At 37.2% G+C, this 27,823-nt stretch overlaps 3 protein-coding genes across 7 annotated transcripts in view; all 3 read right to left on the bottom strand.

Moving 5' to 3' along the window:
• Nucleotides 1-10,335, bottom strand: part of LOC107582797 (disco-interacting protein 2 homolog B-A-like) — a 32,985-nt gene extending 22,650 nt beyond the window's left edge. Inside the window, exon 1 of the mRNA XM_016268820.1 lies at nt 10,093-10,335. Within this exon, the coding sequence (XP_016124306.1) occupies nt 10,093-10,177 (85 nt within the window). The 5' untranslated portion in view covers nt 10,178-10,335. The remainder of the gene's footprint in view (nt 1-10,092) is intronic.
• A 1,325-nt stretch (nt 10,336-11,660) lies between these two features.
• On the bottom strand, nt 11,661-22,399 carry LOC107582698 (cyclic AMP-dependent transcription factor ATF-7-like). Of its 5 annotated transcripts, none has more exons than XM_016268625.1 (12): nt 22,216-22,399; nt 20,767-20,842; nt 20,226-20,322; nt 18,716-18,846; nt 18,453-18,611; nt 18,200-18,354; nt 17,833-17,926; nt 16,798-16,917; nt 16,522-16,614; nt 16,111-16,299; nt 13,293-13,395; nt 11,661-13,186 (listed from the first exon to the last, which is right to left on the bottom strand). In XM_016268625.1, exons 2-12 carry the CDS (start codon nt 20,812-20,814, stop codon nt 12,999-13,001), a joined length of 1,377 nt encoding a protein of 458 aa, XP_016124111.1. In that variant the 5' UTR covers nt 20,815-20,842; nt 22,216-22,399; the 3' UTR covers nt 11,661-12,998. The 5 variants fall into 5 exon arrangements, with proteins under 5 accessions (XP_016124111.1, XP_016124113.1, XP_016124112.1 ...); XM_016268627.1 differs by lacking the exon at nt 22,216-22,399 and adding an exon at nt 20,947-22,200; XM_016268626.1 differs by lacking the exon at nt 22,216-22,399 and adding an exon at nt 20,987-22,200.
• Nucleotides 22,400-26,793: 4,394 nt separating this feature from the next.
• The window catches only part of LOC107582796 (la-related protein 4-like), a 4,716-nt gene continuing 3,686 nt past the window's right edge, over nt 26,794-27,823 (bottom strand). The window contains exons 6-8 of the mRNA XM_016268818.1: nt 27,576-27,686; nt 27,083-27,136; nt 26,794-26,847 (exon numbers count right to left, since the gene is read on the bottom strand). Of these exons, the coding sequence (XP_016124304.1) occupies nt 26,794-26,847; nt 27,083-27,136; nt 27,576-27,686 (219 nt within the window). The remainder of the gene's footprint in view (nt 26,848-27,082; nt 27,137-27,575; nt 27,687-27,823) is intronic.

The raw sequence follows: 27,823 nt of genomic DNA, 5'->3' as shown, positions 1-27,823 counted from the left end.
ATTTCTTTTGCATTTATTTTAAATGAGAAAAGCTCATTTATTTATAGCTTAAGTGTCAAAATGTTTTGGAATCAGCGCATTTTGTTTGTAACCCAACCAAGGGTATGTGTAGGAAAAAGGGAAAGATTTTAATTTTGCATTGTCAAGCAGAAATTATGACTTAAAATGAAGTTATAAATGATTGTGAACATATTAAAATAGCTGTGATTATCTAATGATTTTTGTGCATATATACACTAATGTTCAAAAGAAACTTATTGACCCTGAACTTTTGAACAGTGGGGTATACGCATTGGCATTATAGTAGCAGATTATTAATAATGATAATGCTAAATAATATCTGGTAAAATATGATTTCAAAGGAATACTTTTTAGCTGTTGATGGAGGAGGTTTGGAAACACTGGTTTAGAAACATCCAAATCCTTAAAGATCATCACAATCTTACATTCTAACAGCCAAGTTGATTTGTGTGAGGTAGTGCTGCATCATGTGCGTGCTTGTGAGTGTGAAAGAGCAGAATGTGTAATCTAGTGGGATTATGCAGGATGGAGAGAGCTTTGGTTATGATACGTGAGCAGCTCAAGCTCATTTCAACACATCCCCTGAAGGGGAAATATTTCAAAAGAGATAACAGAAAAATATTTATTATAATCCCATAGAATCAGATTGGCCCTTATGCTTAAGTGTTGACTGTAAACAGCACAGATTCATGAGACAGGCTACTAAACAAATCATTCTTTCAAAGCATTTTGAGCATTAAAAAAGGGAAAATAGCCAAAGAAGAGTCAACTCCCATAAGTAATGCATGAGGACCGAACCCAGCTGCACCATGGGATATTTTTAGCTTCACCAGACTGTTCTATCACATGTAGCTATGAAGGGGGTTATGTATATGTGTATATTCTGTATATGATTCTTTTAGTGTTGTTCAGAAGGAATGGTTTTGAACAGTAAATGGCACAGTCAACTTTCAAGACAAGTAAATGTGCTCTTCTAAGTCAGCCACAAGCTAGAAGGTTTTATTGGTGGCCTAAGGTGGTCCAGTCCACAGTGAGGCTCAGATGGATTGTGGTTGGTTGTAGGGAGAATCATGATAATGTGAAGTGAGTGATAACAGACTAAGGCAGAAATCTACATTAAGCCTTGACCAGTCACTCACTCGCTCACATCCATGACCTAATGTTAGACATCAACACACACTGTCAGTCTATGCATCAGTAACCTGTGACATTTATGCTACAAACCCACCTCAGAATCTCACTACCACAAATCAGAGATCTAAATTTGGAATTTTATTAACTGTGTACTTTCAATGTAATATAGTAACATTTTAATATAGTCAAATGCCATATAACCTGCAATCTAACGTCTGAACATTAATCTTAAAGGGATAGTTCACCCAAAAATGAAAATTACTCCATGATTTACTCACCCTCAAGCCATCCTGAAATCTCAACCACCATTCACTGAATTGAGCTAATATCTGAACATCAAGAGGGTTTGAAAATCTATTTAATCATGACAGCTCTGTGATCTTGTATTTGCAAGGCATTATGGGCAAACGTCCTATGACAAGCAACCTTTATCAGCACAGCACTTCTTTTGCCGTCTCTGGCATTTTCCATGATTTAGTTTGTGCGTACATAAACATCTATTGGCATGCATGCATACACACTGACAAACACGTGGGGATTTCCTTGGCCTTGTGAGAAAGGAGTTGAGGGAGGATGCCACCCCTTTAAGAGATAAAGCTACATGAGTGTTACTGTTTCACTGTATTAGCAAGATAGAAATGATTAGAGATAACCTACAAGTGACTAGGTGTTTTTGTCATTCTTGTATAAATGTACATTTTACATGCATTTTAATATTAACTGAGGGACTAAATGGAATAAGTAATAACTGAATTAAACTTTGAAACATTAATAAAACAATATATTTCAATAAATAAAATCAACAAAATAAATTAATTTTAAATTCTGGAGGGGAAAATGGCTTTAGCAAATAAATAAAACACACTACCATTCAAATATTTTGAAAGAAGTATCTTATGCTCATAAAAACTGCATTTATTTGCTTAAAAAACAGTAAAAATAGTAATTTTGTAAATTATTATTAATTTATCATTTTAAAATTTAAAATATATTAAAAAAAAAAGTATTATTCCTGTGATGGAAACTCTTGATGTTCCAAAAAAAAACTTGTTTATGTTATTTTACATTATGCATTTTCTGTAAAGGTAATTACAATAGTAGACTGAACCATCTAATCCCTAAATGACTTCCTATACGACAGACATGCACAACAGCTGCTCGGACTGTGGGAAAGTTGGATCTGGAGCAGGAATATGTGCGTGTCTCACTGTCTAGAGTGTGTATATGAGGGAGGGAGAGAGAGAGAGAGAGAGAGACCATTAAGAGATGGACAAACATCTTTTTTTTTTTTATTGACTGTAAGAGAGAACTTGTCTTGCTCTTTTGAAAAGCGTTAACTTTCCCTGACTACACTGTTTTCAGATCCTCATATCCACCCTCCCTCTGGTGTGCTGCATCACTGGCCCTGAAACACTATGACACAACAGAATGCTCACAATGACTTTCACTCAAGACACAATACACAGCAATCTCTTCATTCTGTCCCTACACACACACACACACAGCCTTGGTTATCCACCACCAGATGGTGACTCACCATTCAGCAACTACCAACACTGTATCACACTGTACTGAAGTTGAATTTCATTGCCCTCCTGTTCTTTTGTCCACATCCAACATTCTATCTTTCCTTACACACACACACACACACACACACACACACATTTCATTTCCCTCTGGATGATGTCATGTTCTCCAGTGCTAAATCTTCTACCCTATGACATGGTTTCCTGTTCTGCTGAGAATATAAAAACAGACTGTGAGAGACAGAGAGAAACACAGACAGACAGAGAGTGACAGAGAAAAAGACACAACAGGGAGTTCAATTCATTCTTATCTGTTCTTGACTGCTATATTATACAACCAGATCCACAAACCGGCTTTGAAAACCCGCTCACGGAAACAGTAAAGTCAGGGTTACCAGGGTGTCTGCATGCAGGTGACAACAAGACTCAAATTACCACTTCACACACCTGGGAACATGCCTTGTCAGGTGTAACCTTCCTAATTCACTTTGTAACACAGAATATGGGGATGATCTGACCTGTGTTTACAGTGTGCTTACAGTGTGCTTTATCGTGTGCAAGTGCAAGTTAAAATGCTGTCACACTTTAACATGAAGAGGTGTCCAGATCAGCCAAAAATAATTTTAAAAAAAGTTTAAAGCCCTACTAAAGCTTTTAGGACCCTTATGATTTTTTTTATTATTATTAATTACATTATTTTTAGGGTCAATTTTACTTCAGTTCTGAATTCAGAAGCTCATTCTCATTATTGTAACATGAAAAGAAAATTATAATTTATACAAGTATTTTATATAAAAAACTTTTTATTATTACATTTGTTGTACTGCGTTTAACAGTTAAAAAAGTGACTATAAAAATAATTTCAACATTGAGAATAAATTACCACCCAGAACTTCCTAGCAACCACCTAACAACAAGCGAAACACCACTCAACACTTTTGCAACCACATAGCAACACTCGGGCAAACCCCCAGCATTGTGACAGCAGGATTTGTTTAGGAAATCCCTTTTCATTGCCCTCAGCTATTATTACATTTATGTTGTGACACAAAAATGACACACTTCACCTTTCAGCAGCCCTCTATTAAAGGTCATACTGTGTGGTGTGTGATACAGTTCAAAGATTTTATGTCATACTGTTTTAGCTGTTCTTGCGGCATATGGGCTTCTTACTGCTTCTAGCTTTATTCCTTATGAATGAGACCAGCCTAAGGCCAACTCTACTGTTACCATAGCAACTATGACTCTAAATACAACCCACCCAAATACATACATACACACATCAAAACAACACAAAAGTCTACTCAGATGAGAAATTATCTGTGCATGTTTGGAGAGATCATTTTAGCCACAATAAAAGCACAGGGTTCTTTAAAACAGGTCTGTTAATGTAAGGCCAGAAAAATGATCGCTCTTGCATTGTACTTGGTGACAAACCTTAGTATTCATGGTATTTTCATCAGTATTCAAATTATTTCTCCGCAATGACAATAACAGACTTGAAAAAGAAAACAGACTATTGAAGAAGACGGTTTATATTAATGACTGCTATAGCAGTGGCAACACTGAGAACTCAACGCATTCTTGTGATACATTATCAATTGCATTCTGAAGGTGTTGTCACATTTACCATTGCACTATGAAACCCAGTCACTTCAAAAGGAATCAACACGTGAGTTTCGTGTGAAGACGAAAAAGTTCCCCACACAGATTTTGCATGCTTTTCAGTTGGTCATGCGAATCTGCCGCTTTAAAAGAAAAAAGCGAATTGATTTGGAAGTGACTTCTGTGTGACCTGTGCTTCATTCAGCCCTATATTATTTACAATAGACCTTTTTATTTGTTCATTTTTTTGTTTTTAATTTAGCAGAAATTTTGCTAATGTGACCTTACCTTCACACTTTTCACAAAAATACAAGGTGAAAAAAATCTGCATAGAAAATTTGCATTGAATCTTTGATATGTACCATGAATGATTACTACAGTAAATTCATATACAGTATGGTATTTACATAGTACAAAAAAAATACCATGGTATATGTCCAAAAACTTTACTTTTTGCTAGCAAGGACTTCTGACTCCAAGAGTCCATCTTGATGAGAGTTACCTGAGTGGAAAGTGTTATGAAATAGATACAAGCGCCACCTGGCAGCTGGAAAAACTCTGCTCTCTGACTGAATTTGTGTCTATAGTGTGTGTCTACCAGAAGTAAAGTGTGCATCTCTTCCTTTTCAAACCTGATGTCCATCACAGACCGGTGAATAATTCAGTTAGCGAGGAACCCATATCGCAAGCATTGCAAAATATATTAACTATTAACATATACTGTGTGGCATGCGCTTCAGAGCGAGCTAGCTACACGAACCAGTAAAGATTAATTTTTTTAAAAGGAAACAAACAGGCAATAACATGGTGGGAAAGAGGAGAAAACAGAGAGAAGATAGTGGGAGAGACAGCAAAACATGTCAGAAAGCTTGCTGTGAATCATGGGTAAATTAGTGTACTGTATTTGCTTCCCAATGCTCTGTGACCTAGTTTAGAGTAATCTCTCTCTCTCTTTGTTTTGTCCCTAGGTCTCTCTCCCCCACTCTGCCTCTTTCTCTCAATTCAGAAAGTCCGCTGCCTGTCCTCCTACAGTCACAGTGGGTGCTTAGCTACTGAGGTTACCTGAACAGATGCACACAATCAGACATTATACAGCTGGTCCGAGCCTCTTTAGTTTAAGTATATGCTGACCAGCTATGGAAGAGGATTTCCACACACACACAACTCATTTGATCAGCTTAAGTGCATAAAAGCGTCTGAGCATGTGCTGGGAATTCAAGCAGAGATCACGACTGCTCAGCCCTGATGCTTTCAATGGTGCTCATTATTGTGTGTGAATGTGTCACAACCTCCTATCTCCACCCCTCTTCCTCTGTCATGAAGACACACACACAGAAACAAACTATTTCATTCACAACACACGTACATTACAAATAATGAATACTTGCTGATGGTGGAGTCTCTGCAGACCTGTCATCTTAAAATCATCTCCTGTCTTGTTACTGTAGTGTAAACAAATGCATGCACACTAGTAATTGCATTAACACTATTTTATATGTACAAATATATAGTTAATAAATATAGTATGTTATGACTTAATTTGTATAATTTACAGGACTTAACAATTAGGAAGTGTTTTCTGTTGGCCAAGGAAAAATTTGGCAATTTTAGCTACATATTTTTAAATGTATGCATGTTTAAATACAGTGGGTATAGAAAAGAATCACCCCCATTTAAAATTATCACATTTTGTTGCTTTGCAGCCTGAAATGAAGATGGATACAGTTTTTGTTTTATCCAGCTGTATTTACTCATTGCAGCTTATAACATCTTAGTGAAAGATACAACACCAACATGTCATAAAAATTTTTTAAAACAGAATCATTGAGTTGGAAAAAGCATCACCCCCTTGCGGCAGTATTTTGTTGAACCACTTTTGTTTTAATTACAGCCTTTAGTCTGTAGAGATATGACTCTACTAACTTTGCACATCTAGACTTTACAATATTTGTCCACTCTTCTTTGCAGAACTGCTCAAGTTCAGTTAAATCTGATGGTGACTGTTTGTGGACCGCTGTCTTCAAGTCATTCCACATATTTTCAATGGGGAAGTCTGGGCTCTAACTAGGTCATGCAAGGACATTCACCTTTTTCTCCTTCAACCACTGTGTGGTCAGATTTGCTTTGTGCTTTGGGTTGTTGTCATGTTGGAAGGTAAACCTTCTTCCCATTGACAACTTGCTGGCAGAGGGTAGAAGACTTTCCTCAAGAATTTGACGGTATTTTGCCCCATTCATTTTTCCTTCTATCCTGACAAGTGCTCCCTGCTGCAGAGAAACACCACCATAACAGGATATTACCACCTCCATGCTTTACTGTATGAATGCTGTTATTTGGACAGTGAGCTGTATTGGATTTCCACCAGACATATTGTTTGGTGTTGAGGCTAAATAATTACATTTTAGTCTCATCTGCCTCAGAATCTTCAAGATGCGTTTTGGCAAAGCTCAGGCTGACTGCATGTGGCTTCTCTTGAGGAGTGTTTTTTTTTCTTGCAGCCCTCCTATACAAGCCACATTTGTGGAGAATTTGTGATATTGTTGTCACATGCACATGACCACTCTATGTCATAAATTCCTGCAACTGCTTCGCCTCTCTGAGTAGTTTCCTCCTGGCTCTTTCATCCAGTTTGGGGCGACGTCCTGATCCAGGGAGAGTCTGTGTTTTACCAAATACCTTCCGCTTCTTAATCATAGACTTCACTGTGCTTCTAGGCATTGTTTAAGCCTTTTTATGTCTCCATCTCCTGACTTGTACTTGTCCACAACTTTATCCCAGAGATCTTTTGACAGTGCCTTGCCACCCATAGTTGATTGTCTGCTTCAGTTGCACTACCAAGGACTGATATTCTCCAGAAAAGGTCTTTTCATGTTGAGCTAATCAAAATGACCACAGCTGATCACAGCTGAAAGTCAAATAGCTATATGTGCCATTGAGAAGGTGATTAGCTACTCCTGATGGAGTTTAAGTAATTTTTAGGAGGGGGGTGATCCTTTTCCAACTCAGTGATTCTTTTTTTTTCTGATAAGTTGTTGTTCTGCCCTCTTATCAATGCCCTGCTTGATTTGGCAGACAGATAACGCCTTCCAATAACAACAGACGCAAGGAATCTTTTCTCCAGCTTTACTATCGATCTTGGGATAATGTAAAATTGTAAACATACAAAAAATACAGAAATATAAGCATGTAAATCCATAACGTGATCACATAAGAAATAAGCTCTTTATACAGAGAATGACTAGCATCGCATCATCAGAAATAGATCGCACAATTTGCACGATAAAGGCAATAAGGTTAACATCCGGCATATAAAGTATAAAGAATTAACTAAACATAAAGAATCACAATATAGAAATGTTTTCATACCGCCTTCGGATCAACTTAAATCGGGGAATGAAAGCAGCCATAATCGTTAACAGTTAGTGTTATATCTTCACTTGGATGTTATAAGTTGTAAGTAATATTAAGCCTATTTGTATAGTTTACAGGGTTCAACAATAAGGATTTTTTTTCTGCTGACAGGAAAAATTTAGCAATTTTAGCAACGTATTTATAAATGTATGGATATTATATGAAAGAACATTTTGTGTATTTTACATGTATGGATATTTTTAATAATTATTAAGCATAATTAAAATTAAGATTTCTGTACAAAAGATACATTTAAGAGAAATGTATAGAAATATTTTCTAAAAAAAAAATTCTGAAATTAGTTGTTGAATGTCTTTGAAATATATCACTTTACTAAAGTAAAATGAGAAGTACATGCACAGCCCCAGAGAGGTAAAATTATACTGTGTAAGGAAGAATTATACTGTATAAATCAATAATTCATACCATCCTTAGCCACATGTGTGGTACAATGTCCAAAAAACATGCCATTAGCATGGAAACATATCCAATACCATCATATTTTACAGTACTATTTTGTTAGTGACAACTGTTACTATTCATACAAATGTGTTAATATTGTCATAGCTCATTATTCTGCTATTAAAATAATAAAAGGCCTATGCTAAGCATGCTAAAAATAACAGCAGCCCCATAAACTATACTGTCAAACATATGGCCAAAACTACACTACTATTATGTCTGAACCCAAACAAAAATCGTCAAAGCAGGGTCTTTGAGCAGTGAGCTGAAAGCAGCCATACTCCCACTGGTCATTTCAGTCTTCAAAGACTGAAATAAAGAGTCTTTCATTGTGACCTTTTCTTTGTGCTGTCACCTATACAGTCATTAGTGCAAAGGCAAGACGATATGGGTGTGATGCTAAACATATGCTCATATACATGCTAAGACTTTAACACAAACCTCGCTACTTACTGAATGAGTCTGTTTTGACTGTATTTTAAAGGCTGCAGTAGGCATCGCCTGTCTAAGAGCCAAAAAGTGAGGACTGTAGGTGGGGATTGTGCCAGGACTGCATTGTGGGCTTTGAGAAACAGATACGCAGTCTTAGCTAATACATAAATATATATATGACGATACAAAATGGTTCAAGATCCAAACCTTTGGGAAATTAAAAACATAAACAGAAAACAGAAAGAGATAGCATGTGTGTGTTTGCAAAACCGCATCAGTAAGGACACAAGACAATGTATGCAACTGTCATAAAATAGAAAAACAACCTTACAATAGTAAGTGAAGCCAAAAGCAAACTAGCCCATCATTTGTAATCTTCCTCCAGGTGCTCTCTTGATTTGCTGTGTGGGAGACATACTGAGAATGAGTCCAGGCTGTACTGATGGATGGCAGATCAGCTGTTATTCCAAACAATTCTCTGGTGCAGAGATAAATGAGAATCTCTTTTTATATTAAATAAACTTTTAAATAATTTAATACAATGAATAAGAACTAATACTTAATAGTCCTAGTAAAAATGTTCATAGGCTACTGATAGCATGTAATAAGAATACATCTGAATATCTGAAAACCAGAATGACAGACCTTTGAAGAATTCAATTGAATAATTAGCTAATGAATAAGTAATATCCAATACACAAGTACTAGAGAAATAAATAAATAAAAATACCAGTAAGGAAAAAAAGGTACCTTTTCATTCTAAGAAATAAATGGCCAATGCCATTCATGACCTCTCATTGAATCTTATAGGTGTTGATTGTTTATGGAGGAAAAAATAGTTTAGGTCTATTAATAACACGGTCAATGAGTCAAGCAGTAATATAATTAATAAAGCATCGAGCCTTAGGATAAATGTTAGTTTACCCATTATAGCTTACCCATAAACAGAGTAGCCTACCCATTATAATAACAGCAATATATAGAGTAAATATCACTAAAGCTATTAATTTCAAACAGTAGGCTATTACAAATTTGCAATATTTTTTCCATTATCAAATTAAGTAAAGACCAAACATACAACTAACACATAATAGTACTTGATGGAGTCTGTGTGAAGTATGAAGAGACACATATGCAGAATAACCGTGGCCTGTAAATAATCACATAAATACGTCCAGCGAGCTTCACACACGCGGTGTTTTTGTTTTGCGCAACGTAACAGTTAATAAGGAAACATATTAGAGCAATGTCAGGACAATTAAAGCGCAAAACAAAGCGGAATAGACGTTTACAATTCGGATAAATGCGCCGTTGAACCAGAGATGCAGAAAAAGAGGTCAGTGTGTTTCCGCGAGCGGCGGCGACATTGAAGCATCATCACAGAACCTGTGTGGACGCTCTTCTTGAAGATGCAAGACTGAGCCTGTCAATTCAATACATGACCATCCAAATGCACGCGTTGAAACGAGGAAGGAAGAGCCGTTGTTGTTTAAAGGCTTACCCTCCGACAGCTCCAGATCCAGCTCAGCGAGCTGCTCCCGGACCTCTTGGGGGAGAGCGGACACATCCACACCACGCTCCGCCATTATGGCCCGAAACCGGGGGAAAGAACGGCGCAGAACGGTTTACCGACAACAAAAATACCCGTGTCCTCCTCACAGTGAAAGACAAATGGTATTAGACGGCAGACCAAGCCCCATCATCTCCGCCATGCCGAGAGAGAAATCCCAACCGATGGGAAGAGTCACATGACCAGGACTCGGGATGAGGAGTCTGAGCCTGTGCTCTGAAGCCGCGGAGATTTTGCTCCCTCTGGTGTGGTGAGAGAGAATCTTTCTTTATCTAATGCAATGTATGTAAAAAAAATTATTTAGTGAGTCATTATTTACTCACTCTTTTGTCTTTCTAAATCCGTAGGTAGTGAAAAAAGGGGAGACATTTTGAAGAAGCTTCACGCAGCTCTTTTCCACGCAACATATAGCAACCAAGTCTGTCAAAAGAGGGAGAAAAAGATTTTGCACAACCTTAAAATGTACATTTAATTAATGGATATGGTAATATAGGCTACTAAAATCTGTTTTGTACCTTTATAATATACTGACAACCACTCATCACAAGTTGACTTTTCACAAGCTGAGATAACTATATATAGATAACTATAATATAGAAAGTGCACTGTCTTAAGGTAGTTTTAGACTAGAGATAAGGGTTGTAGTGAATGGGTGATAACATGTTAATTAAGAAATATATCTTTACTTGTGTCCATATCATTGTAAATATTATATTATACACATATACAAGGCTTGTAATGTTTATATTGCTCACACTGCTAAACAACAGAATGCATAGGCTATGCACGTCATTCAAGCTATTCCATATACACAGAGCGGTCACGCACACAAACCCCACCATACCACCTCTATATACAGTGGAACAGAACACCTTCAAAACAAGATGATAAAAAATGCAGAAAACCAGCTCAAAGCATCTCATTGAATGTACAAGAGGCTAGAGTTCCAACAATGTTTAATTATAACATATCTTAAGGACCGTTTCAGTTAGTCAATATCATACAGTAAGTAATGTTTGTACGCTGACACTCATTTCATATTTACAAGTCTTTAAGGGCTTTACATTACACAATTTGGGATCAGTGAGTTATACACACTGTGGAAAGCAGTACGTTCTACTTCTAAAGAGGATAAATCCAGATGCAAGGAAGGTCAGTGACAGAAACTGATATGGCAGATTGGATCATTAAAAAAAAAACACCTAGATCATCTAAACATCATCTAAGCAAAATGCATTACAAGAGGAAAAATTATGCCATTGTCCAAAACCTATGAAGCCAATTTCCTAAGCATAAGAAGAAGAAAAAAAAAACATGACTTGGTAAATCTTAATTATGAGATAAAAAGATAACATTAAAACATATGTTTATGAGATAAAAAGTCAAAATTATGATAGAAATTCATAACGTACAAAAACAAAAAATAAATGACACCTATTTTTTTGTTTTTATTTCAACCTTTGATGTAATTATGACTTTTTATGCAGTAATTTTGACTTTTATGTCATAATTTAGTTTTTTTATGTCATAGATATGATTTATCACGGCATGATTTGTTTCTTATGTGGCAGAAATGGGCTTCCATAAAAAATCATATTCAAAGTTGGATTTTAAAAAACAGCAACAGTTAGCTTAAACTAATGCAGATTATCCTATTTAAAAAGTAATCAGACATCAACTGTTTAATGGAATGCAACTTAAGTTATGTGTTAGTTATGCGCACCAGTTGAAATTCATTCAGGGTGGCCAAGTGTGAGTCTTTCAGGCCCCAAAAAAGAAAAAACAATGTTTTTATTTCTATAACGCCATTCTAACACCCAACTTACTCAAATGCATTTCAACCATTTTGAAACGAGACTTCACATTCATAGCCGGGTTAGTTAACTACTGTACATTCACGAAATGCAAGCATAAGAGTCATTACGCGTGAGTTTTTGTGCGTGTGTTCCCTGTTATGAGACCAGATGCACTTAAACTTTGGGGTCTAACATAAATGCAAAAGATTTATGTATTTTGGTTAAAGATACCTATAATTCAGCAGATCATATCGTAATCATACTGATCTAAAACATGTTCTCATGGTTACGCTACCCGTTATATCCATATATATATATTGCAAAACACAGACAAACCAATAACGATATTCAAATATAAAAATATATTTTCTCTCCATTCTTAAGCCTTTGTGAGCCCATTCTGCGGTGCCAGGTTACGCTAAATGTGGGACACGATCTTCACCAAAACAGCCACAGAAGCACAGACCTGAGAGAAGTTACTTTAGATACAACAGTAAAATTGGGGGGGGGGAAGGGAAACTGGGAAAAATGGTAAGAGTGAGTATGTGAGAGATAGTGTCACCGAGAAATGTGTTAAACTTATCTGCATAATGTAGCAATCATCTTTCTAATGTGGCCAGAATCATGCAACGAATCATTATATTATAATATAATATATTATAAAAATCATTGGATAAAAAGCTAAATAAGTAGAAATTCCTGCAAACAAGACAAATATCAACTCAATGCATTAGTGAGAAGATCTATACAAGTAAATGTAAAGGTGTATTTTATGGAGATGACAGAAGAGACTTCATTTCCACTGCAGTGCTTCCTAGTCTGCAGTCTGAAAGGGGAGTCCTATGATGTCCCTACTTAGCCCGGGGGAGAGTCTGTGATAGGCTAAGGGTGAGCAGGGTGTGGTCAGAGCGTGGTAACATTGGTTCCCATTTGTCACATGAGAGCATTTACAAACACACCAGGACTGACAGTTTTGAGGGGAAAGGGGGATTCACTCCTTTGACAGTATATTGAGTTCCCATTGGCTGAACGACATGCTCATCATCTGGACGTGGGCTGCGATTGGGAGGAAGCATCTCCAGCTGTGTTACTCCACTGGCCCGAGCCCATTCCCGCTAAAACAGCAACAGCCTCTGCCGCACGCACACTCAGACCATTAACCGACACCGGAGCCGGTACTGACGCAGGCATCACCAATGCCGATGCTGAAATCTCATCCACTCCTGCAGCTAAAGGGAGGGAAACGGAGGAAGGATGATTATGCATAAGGGATTTAGGACAAATAAAGAAAATATGTTGGCCGAGTGGGAGGATGATGATGGATAGATGGTGTACCGAGATATGCTTTTTTCTGCATGGCAGTAACAGGGCAGTCCTTATGGGCCAACAGCAGCTCCTTCAGACGTGTCACCTCAGTCCTCAACACGGACACTTCATTCTGTCAAGCACATATACAAGACTGTGTCAAGGAAGTCTTATGATCAAAGTGCATAAATGTCATTTTTGGATATACTATCTCTGCTTAATATGTAGAGACAACAATAAGAAACCCATTAATAGGTTTATACCCCAAAAAAGTGCATGACCAGCTAGACATTGGCTCAACTAATGGCATGATCAAAAATATAAATATTCCGTTCAAAAAATTGGGATCTGTAAAATTTGTGTGCATGTTTGTGTTATGTTCTTTTAAAAGAAATCTCTTTTGCTCACCAATTCTGCATTTATTCAAAATCTATCAGACATACAGTAAAACGGTGAAATTGTAAAATATTCATATAATGTAAAATGTTTTCTCTTTTAATAGATTTTAAAATGTAATTGATTCCTGTGATGGCAAAGCTGTTGCTTTCAGCAATCATTACTCCAGTCTTCAATGTCACATGATCATTCTAATATTCTGATTTGGTGCTCATTGACTAGTCAGTGGTCTTAAAGGGGTCATATGATGCTATTTTAAAGATCATTATTTTGTGTATTTGGTGCAACAGAATATGTTGACATGCTTTAATGTTCAAAAAACAAATACTGTACATTATTGTAGGTCCTCTATGCCCCGCCTCTCTCAAACATGTCATTTTCAACAAAGCCCCCTCCTTTGAAAAGCCAGTCTGCTCTGATTGGCCAGCTGACCCAGTGCATTGTGATTGGCCGAACACCACAAGCACGAGTCGGAAATGTAATGCCCCTTACCATAATCGCGAGCGTCAGCTTTCAAAGTAAATATCAAGACAGTTAATAATGTCATTAGTTTTACCATCAGTTCAAGCCCGAAAGGGCAACAGAGTCACGTGACAGACACAGTGATAATGTTGTACACAAGCCGCGGTTAAGACAGCTGAGGTGCTATGATTTCTGACAGGCAGTTCACTTTCCTGTGATGTGACCCTGTTCCTCTCACACACACACACACACACGACTCTGCGCTGCGCAAAACTCCGCATTTGAACAGTCAATAGCGAATACTTAAACTAATAACAAAACATACTTACAGTCGCTGATTAAGAAGCGCCAGATTGTCATAGCAAAGTCGGAATTTACCCTTTTTTTATTTTTTATAAATAGCCTTTGTGCAGTCAGCCTTGTATTCTTCTAGGTTCAAAAAAACTGTCGTCCATAAAATGCGTTGCACAAATTCGAACATCTGGGTTGTGCTGTTCTGTTGTAAATAAATCTTAACCAATGATATGACCAAAATAATGACCAAATAAAGTGCTTTTGCTTTCGCACTGAATCACACAGCATCTCCCTGACATAGCTGCATCAACACGACTGCTGTTCCTGAAACCATGCCTTCTTTCTTTGCATGCACATTTGGGTGGCATTATGTAAATATTTCCACATAGTGATGTAGATATGTGGGGGCGTGTTAGAACAAGCTGTTTTAGGTAGGCGTGGCTGACTCTTAACTTATATATCTCTTTGGATTTGAGATTTGAGTCTTTGCAACTTTACAGATCTTCTTTATGCACCAAGAGCTTGTAAATCTCCAAAGAGAAAGGAAAACTTGAAATCGCATCATATGACCCCTTTAAAGACCATCTGTATAATTACAATGACTGATTTAGGACCATGTTCAACAGGACTGTTCACATAGGATGCATTCTTGCATTAAAAAACAGCTGGACAGAGTGCAACGGAATGCATAAATGTTGAACTATTTTTAACTTGACATGCTGATGGTGCAAGTAATTGAAAACAAAAAAAAACAGCAGAGTGTCAGAACACACATTCCTCCATGGGTAACAAATATTCCACACTAATACGCCCAACTAAAAATTAAACAAGATTAAGTACTAACATACCAAAATTACTAAAACTGAAGTACAAATAAAAATACTAAACATAAATCTGAGGAAGAAAAAAACACTAATAAACCTGATAAAAGCCCATAACAAAAACTGTAAAAGAAAACTGAAAATACACAATAAAAGCCAATTCAAAATATTTATACATTCTATAAAATCATTCAAAAAATAATAATACTGAACTAATAACTACAACCTTTTATTGAATAAAACCCATTACATTTCACAAAAAAAACCTACAGGTTATTCAAAAAACACGAACATTGCTTACAGCAGGCATTTAGAAGTTTGAGAGTAGTTGTGCTGAAATGTACTTTTAAAAGGCAGTGAATTGGCTGCAAAGCCAATGTTTTGTTGGTTGTAGTTTCCGTGCTTTAAATGGGATGAATTTTGGGAAGCAAATTCTCAGAGAGAGTTTAACTGCACTGCACACTCTCAGCTTGATAAAAGCTCTTACGCTCACCAATTCTGCATTCTAATTTATTCCTGTGATAGCAAAGCTGAATTTTCAGCAATCATTACTCCAGTCTTCAATGTCACATGATCATTCTAATATTCTGATTTGGTGCTCATTTCTCATTATCAACGCTGAAAAAAGTTGTGCTGCTTAATATTGTTGTGGAAACCGTGATACATTTTTACGGATTCTTGTATGTTTAGAAAATTCAACAGAACAGCATTTATTTGAAACAGATTTTTTTGTAACAATGTAGGACTCATTATTGTCACTTCTGATCAAGATAATGCATCTGTGTGAGTATTCATTTCTTTAAAAAAAAATAAAAAAAATTAACAGTAATGAATCAAAATCATCTTGTTTCTTGTATCTTTTCAGCTTGACTCACAGTAAGCGTGACGTTAGAAGTAGCTAGCTCCTCAGCGTGTTTCTCCAGGGCACTGACCCACACTTTCCGTTTTTGCCGGCAACGGGAAGCAGCGGCTCTGTTTCGTTCAAGGAAACGGCGCCTGCGCTCATCCGGCTCAATATCTGCCCCTCGTCGTCTGCGGCCTCCTTTTGGTGGAGCAGGGGATACCTGCAAGATATTGCATGAGCTGTCAAATAGATTGAGAACTGCATATGTCAACAGTTAAATAGTGTATACTGATATATAATGCTTTAGTTGAGCTTAATTTACCATGAAATATCCCATTTAAACCCATTTATTTAGCAATTGATAATATTCACAAACCCTATTCAAAAGGAACAGGCAAATACTATCATATATGTAACACGGGTATGAGATGTTTGTGAGCACCTGTGGTTGAGCAGGTGATGGTGTCTCAGTCTGATCTGTTTTTTGTATTGGTGCTGGTCCACTAGGACTCTGATACAGTGCTGCTTTTAGCCTCTAGATGGAGACAGATCCCATACACAAGCACAAGGAAACACCACAACATTTAATTGAATGCTCAAAACCTGCTGTTACATTTTTGTAGCTAGTTAATCGTTACATAATAAGCCCATTGTTAAGCATTTATACCCAAGTAAACACTGCATGTGCTAGCGTGGGTGTAGGTGTGCGCATTCTCACCGTCTTGGCATCAGAGTGTGTACTGTATCCAGACGGAGAGGAGGAGCCACTGCTGCTTCCACCAATAGGAGGGCCTGGAATCCCTGGGATATTGGGCACTGGGTTTGATGATCTGGCAAGCTATATATATATACACACACAGCAACACAGGTTTAACATACTTTAAACACAAAGCATAGACACAAATACAAAACAGATGTGTACTTGTTTTGAGGGTCATTGCGGAAAATGTCATCACAGATACTGTAAAGGTAATAGTAATTACTATGGTTTTGATTTAAGATATATATTTTCGTAATTGACAAGTCAGTGGTCTTAAAGACCATCTGTATAATTACAATGACTGATTTAGGGTCATGTTCAACAGGACTGCTCACATAAGATGCATTCTTGCATTAAAAAACAGCTGGACAGAGTGCAACAGAATGCATAAATGTTGAACTATTTTTAACATGCTGATGGTGCAAGTAACTGAAAAAAAAAAACTGTTAAAAAAAAGCAGAGAGTGTTCCACTCAAATATTCCACACTAATACTTCCAACTAAAAATTAAGATATCATTAAGTACTAAAATACCAAAATTATTAAAACTGAAGTAAAAATAAAAATACTAAATATAAATAAAAAAAAAAACACTAATAAAAATGATAAAAGCACATAACATAAAATGTAGAAGTTTGAGAGTAATTGTCCAGAAATGTACTTTTAAAGGCAGTGAATTAGCTGCAAAGCCAATTTTTTGTTGGTTGTAGTTTCTGTGGGATGAATTTTGGGAAGCAAATTCTCAGAGAGAGTTTAACTGCATTGCACACTCTCAGCTTGATAAAATCCTCTCCAAGAATTTGTGTATTTTAATGCAAACCCTTTAAAGCAGCACTAAGACTAATAATAATTGTAAAAAATATTTAAACTAAAACAAAACAAATCATAACTTGCAGACCTCACTAACTCTATCTAGCTGACCAGTTAGATGACTAATAAATAATCGACTACCCTGACTCATGCCATAACGAGCACGTGTGTGAGATCTCCATACCGATATGACTGAAGTCTGCCCTGGACTGGGCAGCAGAGGAACAGTCTGACCATTTGGAAGCTGCATCAGCATAGGAAAAGAACCAGATGGCGAGCTGAAAACAGAGTTACAAAGGCACTATTTTAGGACATTTTTTCCTCAGAAAGGGTGAGGAAGCAGAGGTGTGAATAACACTGAAATGATTCATGCAATTACAAAAAGTTTCAACTCAGAGGAGTAAAACTGCTTCACTGCTGAGGATGAACACAACCAATCACAAAGTCAGACTAGTGATTTAATTTGGTTGGATCAACACCTATAATGCATTAAAAAAAAAGGCACACTACCTTTTTAACATGAAGTGCCCTCTGCTCTAGTGTGTTTGTACCTGAGTCTGTTTGACGGAGGGGTCCTGGTGATAACAGAGGTGGGAGAGGGCTGAGTTGGGTTCATGGAGTCGAATCCTTGGTGAAGTGGGAGAGAGCCTGGGCGAACTATGGTTGGTGTAGGGGTGGAACTTGCTGCAGTTCGTGGAGGAACATCCTGTAAAAGGGAGATACATGACAATATTATATGCAGAACTTGGGGGGGAAAAAAAAAAAGAAAAAAAAAGAAATTTCTTGCCACAAATTTGAATTCACCTTGGCTTTCCTCATGGCAATAGGCTCTTTTGCCATGGCAACTGCATCTTTGCTGTTTGTCATGCTGGAGGCGGAGTCAGAGCTGTCTGGAGGGGAGGAGTCAATCTCAAGAGGCCCCTCCCTCTCTTTAAATTCTGTAGGTGTCTGTAGAGCTGGAAGCTTTGAGGTTCAAGATATCAAGTTCATTAAATAAACTTTGTCAAACAGAGCATTTAAGTTGATAACCTTTTAATATTTTACACATTCCTTATTTGAAATCTTACCGTGCCCTTAATTCTCCTCTCCTCCTCCTCTTGTGTTTTTCGGAGATCTTGCTCGAAGGAGCCATCTAGCTCACTAAACAAACCCACCTCCTCACAATTCTTAAGAAATCGAGTGGGAGTGGGTGTCTGATCTGCACACACACACACGCACAGCCGTTTGTTTGACTATATTAGTGAGGACATTGCATGGACTTCCATTGATTTTCTATCAGGTTAATGATATTTTCTATTCCCTAACCCAACCCCTAAACCTACCCCTCACAGAAACATGTGCAAATCATTAGATTTACAACAAAACATGCTCTGGCCAATTTATAAGCCTTTTTAACTAATGAGGACCAGTAAAATGTCCTCACTAGTGGGTTGTCATATTATTTCACTATGTAAGTGAGGCCCTCACAAGTATAGTTAAACAAGTACACACAGTATTTGTACCAAATACAAACAGTCAAAGGCGACTAACTATTGTGTCATTGGTGAAGAAGAAATATATATCAAATTTTGTAGTACAACAGCACTCTCCTGTCGTCTGACACTTTAAATGCTCAAGCTCTTTAAAGCAGGATGGATTCTGACTAGCTGTCAATGTTTGTATTATTCATCAGCTGGAAAAAAATGTTCCAAAAAAATGATACAAATGACATCATTCCTTTATGCCATCATTGTTATAGTTGTAGTGTGGATGTCCCTATACTCACACAATTAGAATGATTATTAAAGGGGTCATATGATGCTATTTTAAAGATCATTATTTGGTGTATTTGGTGTAACAGAATATGTTGACATGCTTTTATGTACAAAAAAAACATTATTTTTCAAATACTGTACATTATTGTAGGTCCTCTATGGCCCGCCTCTCTCAAACACGTCGGTTTCAACAAAGCCCCCTCCTTTGACAAGCACAGTCTGCTCTGATTGGCCAGCTGACCCAGTGCATCGTGATTGGCCGGAGACCACAAGCACCGGCGGAAATGTAACGCCCCTTACCATAATCGCGAGCTTCAGCTTTGAAAGTAAATATCAAGACAGTTAATAACGTTGTTAGTTTTACCATCAGTTCAAGCCCGAAAGGGCAACAGAGTCGCGTGACAGAATTTGAATTCCGCATTTGAACAGTCAATAGCAAATTTTTAAGCAGATCTTCTTTATGCACCAAGAGCTTGTAACACTCCAAAGAGAAAGTTTTTCTATATATCTAAATTTAAATCACATCATATGACCCCTTTAAAACTTTATAGTTGTAGTTACGGTCTTTGGTGTGAACCAGCCTTGTCTATTACAACACAAATGAACTATATCGTTGGAATCATTTCCAGAATGTTTTTTGATTAAACATTGCCAATCAGAATCTACCCGACTTTAAAGAACTGAAAAACGTAAAGCAGTAGATTACATAACTTCAGCGTGCGCTTATAATAAACACAGTATGATCATTCTTGGTGTGAACAGGCATTAACACAAGCACTCTGACCAAACAGAATGACAAATTCATCTATGTGGGGACACAAACCTGCTATGATAACGGTGTCTGTTCTAGCTTGTCCGAATTTCAGCGTCATCTCATGCTTATGTTTGTGCACTGCCAAATGGTCCTCGTTGGTAAACCTCTAACGTGAGAGAAACATCGACAGAGACATATGCATCAGCCCGCTTCAAAGTTTTCCGTCAATTTGCGTCTCATCCTAATTCAAATCCGATGGAAGCTAGAAACAGAGAAGCAGTGGATGATACCAGGCCATCTGTTGTTTTGATGACGGCTTATGTTATCCAGTTATGCAGTGCTATGGGAGCCTCTTACAGTTGCTCAGTGGCAGGGATTAAAACAGCTGGTGTGATTTTAGAATAAAAGTTTTGGACAACAATCTGTCACTGGCTGGCCCCAAGATTAAAGGCCGTAAAGACTCTTAAATCTTTATAATTGGGCTCCCAAAACCTTAAACATTTGGACTAAAGTGTCAGGACTGCACAGGGGTTAAACGCCTTATACAGAAGGGTAGGGCCATCATAAAAAGAAGCATTTAAGAGTAATAATGCGAGAAAATAGCTCTTACCTGTCCACAGCCCAGGGCAGTGCAGACAAAAGGTCGATCGTCTCCCATTTTAGATCAACTACTTCCTGTGACACTTCTAAACACCATCCAGAAAGAACAGTTATATCTTATGAGACCTCAGACTTTTTAAAAACCTCATTTCTATTCGTTTCAACTCAATTTGTTAAACAATCATCTGACCATAAAACCACTATTTAAAAGAATTCCTCCCAAACTTTGCCTTTGACATGTTGTACAGTCTCTTGACAGATGACAGGAATCCAAACTTCATTGCAGCACAGAGGCCTGCTGGGTTCAACTGATTGCATAATGTGCGTGATGATTACATGATAAGACGCTTTCATTTGACTATTGTCTGAGATCATCCCTGTTTAAAGAACATTTCCGCTAAATTAAACCCGCTTCAAACCAAAAGCTTTATCACACCAACACATACGCAAGCTAGCATGCGTTTCTTCTGTAAGCCATTCCAGAATAATCTATACAATACAATAACTCCACACTCGAATGTAATAAAGCCATAACAAGCGTTTTAACGAAAAGATAACATGTCGGAGGATTTGTCTTAACTCCTGGCGCGCTGTGTGTTTCGTTTAAAAGGTTCTAAGCGATGTCCGATTCGTGAACGAATCGTTCTTTTGAGTCGGATCTGTTCAATATATTGGTTGAACCGGTTCACAAGACCAGTCCGAACGACTCGTCCACGAAACTAGCTGAATCAAATAACTGACATTAAGAGCATTTCGAGTGAACCGAAACGTAAAACTACTTTAATAGTTAAATAGCGGAAATGTTACAATTAATATGTATTGTAGATATGTTTACGATGTGATTGTATGGCAGCTTTATCAACACGTGCAAAAACGTTAGTAAAAATATGTAAAGTAAAATAACGTCAAAAATATTTAAGGTTTTAAAAAGATTTTGTTTTTAAATAACAACTGAAATAAGACACGTTACTTTATTAATATCATAATTTGGCAAAACAGTGACCACGAGATGACGCAATTACGTGGCAGCGTACGTAATATCTGAATCACTTAACCCAGTTTTTTAACGAACTCGCCAAAAGAACCGATTCGCAGAGAAGAGTCGAACTTCCCATCACTAAAGCTAACTGGCTAATGCTAACCACACACGAGCCAACAGGCTCTAACACCCCATTTACACTGCAAACGAGCGACGCGAAGAGACAAAACAAGAACACGCCCATTATATTAAACGAAGCTACAATGCCAGCGCGAGAAGATTATGGATTATAATGGGGATGTATTAACGTTAATTGTGTCGCGTCTCGTGCAGTGTACACACGGTGCGCATGACACCTCCACCATTCGCGCGACCAGCGCTGCTACACTTGAAATCACTTATTGTAACGCATCTGATAATCCAAATGAGTTACATGTCGCCTGTTCATCATCCAAGGGTTTCAAGTGTTTACAAACTTACCCTGCTCCTCCCTCTCTCGCTCGTTCCCTCTCTCTCCGCGTTCCCACCTTTGGAACGGCTTCATCCAGCTAGCTCACTATATGTAAATCTCGCGATATGTTGATGTAATACTCAAACCCAGATTAAAGTCGTTACGTAACAGATGTGAAACCGTGATGAAAAATCCGGTGCTTTAGTTTACACATCTCTGTGCTGCACACCCAACGCGTCAAATGAAAACGGGTATTACAGACGGGGGGAAATGCTCTTAATAAAGCCATTAAGCATATAACGGAATGATAGCCATTAACTCCACTTTAAATTATTTAAATCCAAAATACGTATCAATACTTGCTACGTTGCGTTTAAAGTTTAAGAATTAGCAAGTATTGATAGTGTGCGGGTTCGTTACTTATTTTGGATTCAACTTTGTTTGATTTTGTTCCCATGCACCTATCCTCGTCTCAGCTCCTAAAGGGATTCAATAAAACCTTCAAGTTAACAGACAGACATCACTATTCTGACCTTCAGATGTGAACAAGCAACAGAAACATTTAGAATTTAGCAAATGAATGCATTTACCTGGACAGTTGCGCTTGTTGGGTCAGGTGGTGTAGATGCAGTGCTTGAAGCGTTTGATTGGCTGCATGAAGGTTTGGGGGCAGAAATGGGCTGGACGTGCTTTGCAGTCACTGATGCAAGGTCTGGAGGCTGAAAGGTTGTTCTAACATGATTAAGGATGCACAATATTATCGGACCAATATCAGAATCGCCTGATAATGGCTTTAAATATAAATATCGGCATTGGCCTGATATGAAAAATTATGCAGATAAGAATACATGAACTCAGGGTGTGCTAGCGATTAGATCACGTCAGCATTGTGGCTCATTCTTGAAGCAAAGTTTTGCTTGAATGATGATTAGATTCACGGTTTTGGATCCTGCATTTAAACTGAGAATGCATGTACAGTAGACTTGTGCCGGTATTTGGTAATGCAATATATCACAGTAATGAATATGCACGATATTGTTATCGTGGCCACTTCTAAATACCGTGAATACTTCTATATTCCAAATTATTCCAAATTTTGAATGCATTGTAAGAATACTTTTCCCATCAACTGGTCAAAATGCACAACACCGCTGTAAGCTGAGTGAAACAGGCGTGGGCACTGATGTAAACAAGCGCTGACGAGAAGCACATGGCGGAACATGCGAGACGCTCTGGATGAAAACGCACTTTCACTCTGACAGCAGATGGCGCTAAACTGCATAATATTAATAATTCATGTAAATGCAGCCGTTAGCCCGGAAACCCTGTAAACAAAGCAGCTGCATACTTTGTTTCTGAATCGTGTTTAAATGATTTAAACAGCCATTCAGATTTGTGTATTTGCTATGATGTTCATCACAGCTCCAAATACTTAAATATTTAGACTTAATAGGCTATTTATTTTCAAACTTTTTACATTTTAATCTGGACTACAACATGCCCTAGATATTGTTTGAATGTTTTGATTCTTTATTGTTCGTCACACTTTACATTAGGGCTTCATTAGTTAATTTATTAGTTAAACTGCCAATGAAAAATTCTTCTGAACATTCATTAATCTTAGGTATTCCAATATTTAATAACACGTTGTTAAAATCGAGAGTTGTAACTGTTATTTAATGAGTTAACATGAACTAAGACTTGTATTTTTTTAAACAAAGATTATTAACTTCTGTAGCAAATGTAGCTATTGCTCGTTGTGAATGTTAATGCATTAACTAAGGTTAACTAATGAGGTCTTATTGTAAAGTGATACCTATTGGTCTTTATAGTTCTTTTGCACTTTAATCTGTGTAAAACTTTTAACTTTATACATTTTTCTGTAAATTGCTTTATTGCATTTAAATGTTCAGTTATTTCTGTTATAAGAAAAAAGTTATTAAACCTGTTATACTGTATTATGACAGCACTTTTTTTATCGTGATAATACCGCATACCGTGATAAAAGCATGAGCAATTAATCGCAACATGAAAATTTGATACCGGCATATCCCAAATGTACAGAATGATGCGTTTGGTGTGTGATAGACTAAACAGTAATAGTAGGTGCAGTGGCTGCAGCGGCAGCCTCCCCAGGGTCCTAATGCCCACTCAGTAAGGAGTTCCGTAGGGGGCGCTGTTGGCCTACATCTAATAAAATGAAGCTTATATAAACAAAAAAATTAATAAAATACTGATTTATTCATTAACGTGTAATTATTATTTTTTAAACAAATTGTGAGCTCTAAAAGTTTCAGAATTTTTACAACTTGCTTTAGACCATTTACAAATGTTAAATCATAAAATAAAATGTTAAGGTTACCACTACATCTTTCTAAAAAAAAAATAAAAATAATAATAATAATTTAATTAATATATAGTTTATTTATAGTTATTTTCAAATCTTCAATGTACTGTCATTATAAAAACTTTGTTTAATTCTAACAAATAAGTTCTTGTTAAAAATGAACTAAAAATAATTATATATCGGTATCGGCCAAAATGAGTTGAAAATTATCAGCATATCGAATATCGGCAAAAATCCTATATCGTGCATCCCTAAACATGATAAATATGATCTCCACTTGTTACAACTGCCCCTAATCTTCCTTCGTGTAAAAGATTGTGCTTACTTCCTTTCAGCCAAAATTTGTACATTAGACACATTTTTGCCAATAAATAGGCTACTGGCTAACTTGTCCTGTAGATCTCATATCAGGTCAACCCCCATGCTATATCTATAATGCATGTACTTCCCAAGACACCATCAGGAAACTCTCATACACAGAGCAAAAGACGATACATGCAAAACAGGGTAACATGACAGATCTGATGACAATGCACTGACAATTCATTCACTGTGAAAGGCATCATGCGTCAAGATGCAGCTTTTAGCGGAGTCATGATGGTCAATCACTATGGAATGCTTCAAGTGATGATACAGCCCATCCCTTAGGTACAACGTTAGTCTAACATTAGACTAAACATTTCAATCACCACAATGCAGTTCTGCCATTCTAATCTTTTAAATCAGTTTGCATGGTACATGAACATGCACAAGATGACAACTGAGGAAAAAGAAATGCTCCGATAAAAGCAGATCACATCTACCTGAAGGCATTGATTACATTCTTTCTGGAATAAAGTGGAAGTCTAGAAAGAAAAGGAATAAAGTCATTGTGACTCCAGTGTGCCAAACACAAAAGCTCCGCCTCACTTTCTGCATACGAGATGAAATCAACATGGGTAAACTTCATTTTCACACTTGGACAAAAAGTGCAACAAATTAAATTGGAAAGGATGCACCAGCAATGCCAAGGTCATGAGTCTGATTCTTAAAAAACAAACATTTTCAATGTATAGCTTCAGTAAAATGTAAGCCGCTTTGGACAAAAGTGTGAGCCAAATGAAGAGATATAAAACCAAATCTTTACAAACATATTTGAAATGCAGCAAAGCAAGTTAATGTCTACAAGAGGGTTTTAATGTGACCTTCCTAAAACAAGTCAGTTTTCATTAAAACCAGCCTATTATTAAAAGGAATAGACTAAGAAAGAGGTTCTTTAAACAAATTGTACGCTTCAGGATCTTACCGGTTGCGGGGGTAGTTGTGCGTAAGGCTGATTGGAGAGGAGCCAGTTTTGTAGTTTCCTGCTGGGCCAAAGCCATTAACAAATGTGCTGTTTGGAAATGGAGCCTGCGAGATAAATCAACAGCTGAGATTAACCCACACATCCAAGTTGAATTCACATTTTTGTGACACATGGCCAAAGCACCTCTTTACATTGTGATATGCTAAATGAACCAAATAACTGTTGGCATGGTAACCGTTCAACTGCCCTGACTACATTGCAGCAGGTCCCCTGCAGCTCAGCCTGCAATCACAACCCCGATTACAAACTAGGCGATTATACCTTCAGCATTCATGACTGTAATACAAAAGGTAACAAAGTGACCCTCAGATCTCATAATCTTAACGCTCACTGGGACAGGAGTGACAGAGACTTAAAGGAGAAAGAGACAGAAAGAAGAAAAGCGAGATAAAAGTAGCAGGAAAGGAGAAGAAAAAGATCTCCCAAAATCTTCTGATCACTCCCTGCTTCCCTCCATGCGCTTAGTTTATCATCACTGGGTCAAAACAACCAAATTTGCTCTAAACATCTTTCATATACAGCTACATTTGTGTTTCTGAACATAGGTTTTAGATTCACTTTTTTTTTTTTTTAAATAAACAAAATTGTTTTGTTTTAGCAAGGAAGCATTAATTTCATCAAGTGACAATAAATACTCACATTGTTACAAAAAAAAAAAAAGTATATATTTTTTTGAGTACCATCAGTGTGATATGGGGGGGGTCATATAGCCTATTCCAACATTACTTCAAGCTAATCGACAAAGCCTTTATTACAGTACGAGTATAGAATATATTTCTGCGTCATTCGGTGATAAGAAGCCACATCAGATCAGGACGGAAGTTATTTCTAACATTTGTTTGATGTTGTGGAGTATGTTAATGGTCTGTTGGACAACAGGTTTAGAAACGCTCCGCATTAGAAGTAATGCTCAGCTTATGTTGCTTTTTCAGATGCACCATGCACGCGTTTCCTCATCTCAGCGTGCGACTCAAGGACACACAAACAGAGCCAGTTTGGAGAGAAATAAAACACACGGAAATTTAAATGCAAAACCGGAAAAAACTGTCTGATTGGTTGAACTCATTTTTCTGTTGCTCGTTTACTGCACGTGGACAGGACACCAGGTTTTTGCGTAGTTTAGAGTGACAAATTGAACGCACACATCCAGGGTGCTTAAATTACAGCTGATCTAACAAGAGGTGGCAGCACAATGTACACTCACCATAATTGGTTTGCCCTGAAAGGTTTTGACTTCCTCACGCAAGTATCTGTAAGCCTGTAAAACAATGAGACATGAGTCAATCCAGAAAACATTTCCGTTATTAAACCAGCAGAGAAAATGCAAAAACACTTTTGGCATTATTAATGCAACAACAGCACACCGGATGTGCGTATTTGTTATTGTATCAGCCAATTACTATGGCTGTTGTAATGCCTTTTTAGCTATAATAAATTAATATAAAACACAAAGTGTAAATATTTACCTACAGCTTTTTAGATTTCATTATGACCATATTTGATGAATAATTATAATGGCAAACAAAGTTAAACATCATACAGATTAAAAAGTCATAAACCATTATAGTAAATAAATTAATGCGGTTTTTACTTGCAAATAACACAATATGAAACATTCCTCACATGATTTTTACCAATTATTTATACAAACATTTATTCCATGAGAAAGTCCCTTTGTGTGTGTTTGTCAATAATACCTGCTGAGCATCAGTGTCAGACTGGAATGTGATGTACCAGTTGTTATTGTGTGCAAACTCCACACTGATAACCTGCGGACACTTCTCACTTTTAAACAGGGCCTCCACCTCCTGACAGAGACAAAAGCATCAGTCAGCAAATAAAAAGAATAAGTGAAAACTACTGACAAATAGGAGGCCAGATATCCCACAGATCTTATAATCTCACAGTCATTAGGGCAAAATATACTGTACAGAGAGAGGGGGGG

The sequence above is a fragment of the Sinocyclocheilus grahami genome, unplaced genomic scaffold, assembly GCF_001515645.1.
Source record: "Sinocyclocheilus grahami isolate Dianchi unplaced genomic scaffold, SAMN03320097.WGS_v1.1 scaffold47.1, whole genome shotgun sequence".
NCBI lineage: Eukaryota > Metazoa > Chordata > Actinopteri > Cypriniformes > Cyprinidae > Sinocyclocheilus > Sinocyclocheilus grahami.
This window is presented reverse-complemented; position numbering and strand designations above follow the sequence as displayed.

What these genes read in the sequence shown, in the direction of transcription:
- LOC107582698 (XM_016268625.1), bottom strand. Translation starts at nt 20,814, where the DNA reads ATGGGAGACGATCGACCTTTTGTCTGCACTGCCCTGGGCTGTGGACAG. An exon ending in CTGCCCTGGGCTGTGGACAG is followed by an intron (nt 20,323 to 20,766) that starts GTAAGAGCTATT and finishes CTCTCACGTTAG; the next exon opens with AGGTTTACCAACGAGGACCA. An exon ending in TTGCCATGAGGAAAGCCAAG is followed by an intron (nt 18,355 to 18,452) that starts GTGAATTCAAAT and finishes TCCCTTTTACAG; the next exon opens with GATGTTCCTCCACGAACTGC.